This window comes from Vicia villosa, linkage group LG7 (genome assembly GCF_029867415.1).
Source record: "Vicia villosa cultivar HV-30 ecotype Madison, WI linkage group LG7, Vvil1.0, whole genome shotgun sequence".
NCBI lineage: Eukaryota > Viridiplantae > Streptophyta > Magnoliopsida > Fabales > Fabaceae > Vicia > Vicia villosa.
Genome location: NC_081186.1, coordinates 11,294,063 through 11,302,923, shown reverse-complemented (window position 1 = coordinate 11,302,923; position 8,861 = coordinate 11,294,063). Strand labels below are relative to the sequence as shown.

The window sequence follows — 8,861 nt, the reverse complement described above, 5'->3', positions numbered from 1 at the left end:
ATCATGTTTCCTAGGGCTGGAAATCATTGCACTGTTACGGAGCTTGAAATGCAACTCTTGTATGCAAGGAAGAACAACGTTGAGGTTAATTGGGCTCGTTTAATTATGGTTCATATGTTGAAATTCAATCATAAGTCCAAATTCTTACCATATGCTTGGTTTATAACTCGGATCTTGGAATTCTTTGAGATAGATTTTGATGGCTATGAAGTTTTTCTTATGGATTCAAATAGTAATAAAATTACTATTAAGAATGTTGATGCGCGGATGGGTGTTTTATATAATCTGGTCACAAAAACTATCACTTACATTGGTGAAGATGTCGTAGAGAACGAAGGAAATGAGCAAGAGGTTGAAGGTGGTGAAGAAGATGCTCGTCCTTCACATGGTTCAAACGGTCCAAGCAACTAAGAACTCTATGATTTCATGACTTCACAATTTTCCAACCTTAACACCTCCATCAACAACCAATGGAACTCAATCAATGAATCTACCACAAATCGGATTAATGAATTTCGCCATGATGTGAACCAACAATTTTCTTATCTCTATTCACATCTTTATATCCCTCCTTATGATCCGACCAACCCGGCTGCACCTCCTCCACGATATACCGAACCACCTATTCAACAAGATTTATTCAACCAAGGCCCTTTTGATTTCAACAACAACAACACTTTCAACAACATGGACCAACCTTAAAGCTTATCTATGTCTTTTAAAATTATGGTCTTTTATGTTATGTTTTAGCTTATCTATGTCTTTTAAAATTATGGTCTTTTATGTTATGTTTTTGTAAGGTACTTAGTACCATAGCTATTTTATCTTGCACTCTTGGTATTATGACTTATCCATATTATTCTTATTTTCTTTAATGAATGAATGTTTGTTTCTTTATATCTCTTATAATGTCTTGTATTTTTTCCATCTTTCCCTTCTTTTTGATAATGTCAAAGGGGGAGAAGGAAGCTACACCTATATGCTTTTATTTCCTTGACTTTTTGTTTAAGGTACAAAATTTTCACCACAAAATTATTCAAGTCAAAATACTCCTAGCTTCACATATTGAGGGGGAGTTATACATCTTAAAGGAGAAGCTTTCCGGAAATAACAATGCATTAGTAAAGATTATTTGTCATTATCAAAAAGGGGGAGAATGTGAAATCAAGATTCTCAATGAAGATTTTTTTGTTTTGATGAAGACAAATCATACATGACAAGAAGGAAAAGATGATATTCAAGACAAAGCATCATGTGTAAAGACTTTGATTCAAGCTTTGGATTCTTTGTAATAGGTATAACCATAATTACAAATTACTTAAAGTCTTAGATGCTCAAAAATCAAACCATAAAATTGCACAGCATACTTTTTCTTAGATCTCAAGTTTCTTAAACAAAAACTGCATTTTCACTATGTGTAAATCGATTTACACTTACTGTAAATCGATTGCTTGCTGAAGGTTTTTATATATGCTTCTATTTTTGCTTGTGTAAATAGATTTGCACCATATAGCAATCGATTTGCACTGAAGGTTTTTTGAATTTTTTGACTGTTAGAAGTTGTGCAATCGATTTGCACAAAAGTGCAATCGATTGCTTGCTGAACGTTTTTGAAAAACAGCATCTTTTCATTGCACCTTCTCATACACCTTTTCATTAAAACCTTTCCTTTAATCTTGGCAATGGTTCATGATTAAAATACAGAAACTTATGATATTTCAAGGGGTGTTATGAACATCTATATATACTCAAAATTTCAAATTCATTCTTCACCTCTTCCAATAAAAAACTCTTAGAAATTTCAGAATTTCACATTGTTATTCTTCAATCTTTTTCAAGATATTTTCTACACACTTTCATATCATCCAAACTAGAAAATATTTGAGCAATCTATTACTTTAAAGAATTGTGAATTATTGTCATTGGAAGGGAAGATCAATCAAGTGATTGATACATTGTTCTACTATTCAAACTCTTATACAAAATCAAATACTTGTTGTATTCTTGTTATCGAGGATTGTTGGAAACAAGTTAGACACTTTGAGAGGATTGTTCTCATAAGTGGTCTTAGTGAAAAATCCAAGAGGATTGTTCTTGGTCCAAGAGGATTGTTCTTGGTGTTTGGTTAGGCTTGTACAAGATACCAACTATATTAAAATCTCTTACTGCGTAAGGGGACTGGAGTACTCTCGGTTTGTGAGGGGAACCAGGATACATCCTTGTGTCATTTATTTTTCTGCACTTTACATCTTTTAGTAACATCATCATAAACCAGAAAAATAATCACCTTTACACCATAAAACCAAAAAAATTATAAAGTACCTAATCAACCCCCCCCCCCCCTCTTAGGCATATTTGATACTTACACTTCTGATGTCTTGCGAGAGCATGTTCTGATGTTGCATACTTGAACTTTCTGAGTCAGTGCTTCTAGCACTGAATTGTGCATACTCTTTATATATTTCCTGAAATGAAAAATGCATAGGATTAGAGTACCACATTGTCTTATACAAAATTCATATACATTGTTATCATCAAAACTAAGAATATTGATCAGAACAATTCTTGTTCTAACATGTAACCCTCCGGTGGATGCATATCCATTGTAACTCTTGGAACTTCAAAAACTGAGGGTATGTACCCGTCTGAAATGAAGTCATACGGCATGCCCCAAGGTCGGTTGGGCGGCATGGTATACTGAGGAATAGGAGTAGAAACAATCTCTGAAACCACAGTCCTTTGTGGTTCTTCTGGCAGAGGTCGACTTTGTGCAACCACCAGGGCTTCTACCATGCTGTTGAGTCTTTCAACAGATTCTTTTAGAGTAGTGACCTCTTCTCTGAATTCTCCATTATCTTGATCTAAGTCTTCCATTCTTTTATTGCGACTTGAACGAGTGTTGTATGAATGAGACAGTGTCATACCCCAAAATTTGCCCACACTTTTCAAAAATTCAAAACTATTTGAAAATTGGATTTTTATGAAATTTTGGGTTCATTTACATTGACATCCTGAATTTTATAAACTTTCGATTTAAAAGTCTATTTTTAAAATATAATAGTTTACTCTTAAATTGTTATATTTTAATAATAGCGAAATGTTGACTGATGCTTCATAAACTTTAAATTGGCTTTTATTTCAAATAAATAATATAGCACAATTGGTAAGAAAGTAAGGTTTGTAAGTACAGGGTCTCGGGTTCGAATCCCACTTTTGACATTTTTCCTTTTATTTGTTTCTAACTTTAATTTTAATTTTATTTCAAAAATCAAAAAAAAAATTATTTTTTATTATTTAATTGAATTTTCGTTTTTTTAAATTAAGCATTTTTTTATATTCAATTTTATGCTTTTATTAACTTTTTATTCAAAAAATACTATATTTAACTTTAATTTTAGTTTTTATTTATTTAGAAATTTAAAAAATATTTTCTTTTATTTAAGTCGTAAATTTATGCATTTTATAGTTCAAAAATAAATAAAAAAAGAAAGTCTTAACTTTATTCCTTTAATTTTAGCTTTTTTTTTTCTTATCTTAGAGCACAAGTAAGAATATTTTAAGAAAATATCAATTAACCATAAAAATCAGATTATATTTTTAATTTGGACTTTTAATGATTGATTGATATTTAATTATTTGATTCTTAAATTGTTGACCTAATTCTTACATTATAAAAAGATACACATACGATACATTTGGGCGGACCCTAATTCCACAAAAACAAAAAGACCTTCTCTTTCACGTACAGTTTTCTAACGTATTCTCCACTAACCCTCACTCTCTCTTACATAGAAATCAATCCTAATTTTCATACACTCTTTCTCTCTTACATGAATAATCATCCATAATTTAACAATTTCCAACCATTAACCCTTATTTTCAACAGTCTGTACATATTATCACACCAAGAAACCATCCCTACCATCTTCAGAGAAACCAAACCAAATTTCTCACTCTCATCAACCTTTTTCAAACCTGTAAAAAAAATGCAATAGAACATAAGTTCCTCATCCACCAAAATCATCAAACAATACCCAAGCTAAAGCAAAACGTCACTACTCAATACAACACCAACCATTCATTCATCACAAAACTATGACGTGAAGCTCTCTAATAGAATTTCAAATTAAATCTAACAATTTTCTTTTTTTTTCTCATCATTAACTTTTACAGGAAAAACAATAACAATCTCAAACCAAAGAGGAAGAAAGAAGCTCCGACGAAGACCGACGAACACCACTCAGCCATCACCGGATCCCGATCCGTACCACCATCACGAACGGAAAGCAACAACCGATCGCTCGACTTCGCCCCGGTGACGTACATCGCGGTAGCAGCACCGCCGGACAGCTCTGACGGTCCGATCTCAGCCCCGCAAGCAACCTCCGATCCTGACTCCACCCTGTAGCCACGCGATCGCTTCCGATTCCGATGCAGACCACCAAGCGTACTATTCCGATCCAGATCCGGTAAAGTGCTGTTTTGGTTTTGTTAACTTATATTGGTTATCATTGTTGTGATTACTGCTTGCCATGATTGTTTAAATTTTTGTATTGAATCTGAAAAAATGGAGAAGAGAAAGGAATGTTGAAGAAGAAGATGAGAAAAAGAGATATGGTGTTTGTTTTGTATCATACTGTTATTGTAATATCTATGTATTTTTGCTTGTTATGTTTCAATAATCCCGGCTAGATGTCAATGCATGATTGGTCGAACCATTAGTTGAAAAGTCAAATATTTTTACTAGTAACTTATGTTTTAAAAGACTAAAAAATGTGAACATCTTAAAAAGAAGAGTGAGACGATTCATGGGCTGAGTTTTTTTTGTTTTTTTTATTAATATCTAATTAGACCATTTACAATGGTTAAAAAACTCAACACCCTCTTTTTCAACTCCCAACACTCCACATCATTTTCTCTTTCTTCCACCTAATAACTCAACACCCATTCAACTTTTACCCTCTCCAATGGTTTTTCATTCAACACCCTACCCCACCACTTTTTATTTTCATATTCTTATTTAAATTTTATTTTTATTTTTATGATTACATAAAATTACAATTATCGATTAAAATTAAATTAAAATAATAAATACTTAATAATTTATTTTTTAATTTTTTGTAATAAAAACAAAATTTATTTAAATAATTGGATACGATACAAATCATCTTAAATTAATTTAAAATACAACACACAATTAACGTAATTAGTACGTTTCAAATAATTTAAAATGCAATACAACACACAAGTAACGTAATTAGTACGATACAAATAATTTAAAATGCAATACAACACACAAATAATTCAATCACGGAACATTCCAAACTTTGTCCATATGTGCTTCACTAGATCAGCTTGCAATTCTTGATGAACATTTGGATCACGGAACTCTGATCTAGCACGCACATGATTTGCAAAAGCGGGTAACACCTCGGTCGAGTATGGTTGTGGTGCACTAGATCCACTTTCCTCAGATTGCTCAAAATCGGTCCAACGTTGAGAATATGAATCTCGTTCATCCTCAACAATCATATTATGTAATATGATGCATGACCTCATGATGATACCCAAATCAGCTATGTCCCACAAGCGAGCTGGTTCACGGATGATTTTAAATCGAGCTTGGAGCACTCCAAATGCACGTTCGATGTCCTTCCGACATCCCTCCTGAAATTTTGCAAATAATTTATCGGGTTCACTTTGAGGAAGTCTAATCGATTTGACGAAAGTTGGATAAGAAGGGTAGATACCATCAGCTAGATAGTATGCCATATTATATGGACGTTGATTCACAAAGAAATTCACACTTGGAGCCTTTCCCTGTTCCACGTCATCAAACACTGGTGACCGGTCTAGAACGTTTATATCGTTCAACGTTCCCGGACATCCAAAAAAGGCATGCCAGATCCATAGGTCATGAGATGCAACTGCTTCAAGAATAACTGTGGTGGTTCCCTTATCCCCTCTAGTAAACTGTCCTTCCCATGCTTTAGGACAATTTTTCCACTCCCAGTGCATGCAGTCAATACTCCCAATCATCCCTGGGAACCCCCGCATTTCACTAACATGCAGTATTCTTTGCAGGTCATCTTGGGTTGGTGCTCTCAGATACACTTGCTCGTACAAGCGTATGATTCCTTTACAGAATCTACGTAAGCACTCCAATGCTGTAGTACCTCCTATTTTGATGTACTCATCGACCGCATCTGCTGCAACACCATATGCTAACATTCGCATTGCTGTGGTACATTTTGCTAAGGGTGATATACCTTCTTTATTGGCTGCATCAACTCGCTGGGTGAAGTAGTTATCACTACTTGAAAGGTCCCCAACGATTCGAAGGAAAACATTTTTTTTCATCCGGTACCGACGACGAAACATTGCATCGCCATATGTAGGCTCATTGGCAAAGTAGTCGTCAATTAGTCTTTGGTTTGCCGCTGCATGATCTCTATTGAGATATTTTCTACTACGAGGTGCATTATCTTCCGATATTTTGTTTCTACGCTCTCTAAATCGATTGACTATATAATTTTCTTCAATTTCACGATTTTGATTGTAGGCTGCGATATCAAAATGATATTGTGATGGATCCATTTTTTTGTGATATTGGAGGTAGATTGGATGGGATTTGGGATATTGGTACATAAATGGATGTATGAGTCCCTATATATAAATGGATGTGGGTGGTGGACCACTGACGGATTTGAAATAATTTATTGTATAGAGTTAATTATCAGATAAGGAATATATTGGATGTGGGTGGTGGACCACTGACGGATTTGAAATAATTTATTGTATAGAGTTAATTATCAGATAAGGAATATATTGGATGTGGATGGTGGACCACTGACGGATTTGAAATAATTTATTGTATAGAGTTAATTATCAGATAAGGAATATATTGGATGTGGGTGGTGGACCACTGACGGATTTGAAATAATTTATTGTATAGAGTTAATTATCAGATAAGAAATATATTGGATGTGGGTGGTGGACCACTGACGGATTTGAAATAATTTATTGTATAGAGTTAATTATCAGATAAGGAATATATTGGATGTGGGTGGTGGACCACTGACGGATTTGAAATAATTTATTGTATAGAGTTAATTATCAGATAAGGAATATATTTGAATAGATTCGACAATAATTAAAGCAAACACTACACTGGCATATTGAAACAACAATAATTAAAGCAAACACTACACTGGCATATTGAAACAACAATAATTAAAGCAAACACTACACTGGCATATTGAAACAACAATAATTAAAGCAAACACTACACTGGCATATTGAAACAACAATAATTAAAGCAAACACTACACTGACATATTGAAACAACAATAATTAAAGCAAACACTACACTGACAAATACTTCATTGAAATTAATTATCAAACAGTTCTGCCTCCAACTTTTTCAACAGCTGGTTCTTCCGGTCATCTAGATGCTCTTCGGAAGTTAGCTTTAGATACATCTTCATTTTCTTGGTTTTAGTCTTTTCCAAGGCTATATTGTTAGCCTGCTGTTGCATCAAGGCTATGTTGTCCAATCGTTCAAGCTCTTTCGTCTTGAATTCTTTGTATTCAGCCCATTCTTTGTCCACCACCTCCGAGGCATATTCCTTGCTTTTCTTTTTACCCTTTTTTTAGCTGCCTCCCTTCCTATAGGACGAGCACTGGATTCTACAGTGTTTGAGCCACATGCATCACTCTCGCGAGATCTCTTAGATCCACTACTTCCTGAGCCAATATTTCCTCCTACTTGACTAACATAACGTGGTTGATCACGGAGAGCGTGCCATTCTTCCATTAAAGTGAATCTAACATTCTTCCCACATGCATATAATTCTTGCGCTTTTGCCAAAACATCATTCTCCGACCAACCACTTCCTTGCATACGCTTAGCGCCATCATAAGCGCCAATCCATTTACCCAACACTTTGTTCATATAATTAAAACGGTTTCGGCATGCAGGTCCATCACGCGGAGGATCGAATGAGCAATGCTCATTACAATACTCAGCAATTTTACCCCAATATGTTTCACCTTTCTGGTTTCTCCCGACAACACTGCTTGTTCCAAATTTAATCCACCCACTAATTAGCACCAAATTTTGTTCAGTGTTCCATGCTGGTTGCTGAGTTTTCCTGCTCTTAGGAGTTGAATCCTCTGAATTTGGAGCGACTTCATTAGAAACTATCATGCCACCAATAGTTAGTTGTGTTGAAAACTCGGGAAATTCAGGTACACCACCACTTGGAAAATTTGCATTCGCCATTGTCACATAACCATTAAACGGGGGTGTTTGAGATGGATTTCTCGGCATAGATCCATAATATGGTTGAAAGTTTGGAACAGAGGATGACTGGTTGAAATTTGGTGGAAAACCAAAACTAGGTATGTTTTGAGGATGTTGGTTGGAAAATTGATTTGGATTTTGATAATAGTTGGGATTTTGATAATTGTTGGGATTTTGAAAATTGTTGGGATTTTGGTTAAATGGAAAATTAGCAGAATTTTGAGTGTTAAAATGATTATTGGGATCCATTTCACTAAAAAAAGACACTTAACTTAAAAAAAAACACTAATAGAAAGATAATAATAGAGAAAGATAGTGAAAAACTTGGATTTTTTTTCTGTGTCCAAATCAAATGAACCAAGTCTCTATTTATAGAGAAAAAAAATCATGAATTTTGGTATAAAAAAAAAAAAAAAAATTAATTTGCAGCGAAATAATTGAGTTCAAAGTATTAAATGGATAAAAATCTGGCCAGCCAATCAGAAACAGCCACGTGGCTGCACTTATCTCCTTTTCCATTCTCTCTCCGCGTGCAAACTCGCCCACTCTCACTCCC

At 34.4% G+C, this 8,861-nt stretch overlaps 1 protein-coding gene across 1 annotated transcript; it reads right to left on the bottom strand.

Annotated features, from left to right (window-relative positions):
• Positions 1-5,247: 5,247 nt before the first annotated feature.
• On the bottom strand, positions 5,248-8,595 carry LOC131620313 (uncharacterized). The gene is made up of 2 exons (XM_058891346.1): positions 7,744-8,595; positions 5,248-6,509 (listed from the first exon to the last, which is right to left on the bottom strand). Exons 1-2 carry the CDS (start codon positions 8,552-8,554, stop codon positions 5,305-5,307), a joined length of 2,016 nt encoding a protein of 671 aa, XP_058747329.1. The 5' UTR covers positions 8,555-8,595; the 3' UTR covers positions 5,248-5,304.
• Positions 8,596-8,861: the final 266 nt, after the last annotated feature.

Bases quoted from the DNA above. Each gene is read 5' to 3' on its own strand.
- LOC131620313 (XM_058891346.1), bottom strand. From the start codon at position 8,554: ATGGATCCCAATAATCATTTTAACACTCAAAATTCTGCTAATTTTCCA. The intron at 6,510-7,743 runs GTAGTGGATCTA...ATCGATTTAGAG, and splicing joins AGGAAATATTGGCTCAGGAA to AGCGTAGAAACAAAATATCG.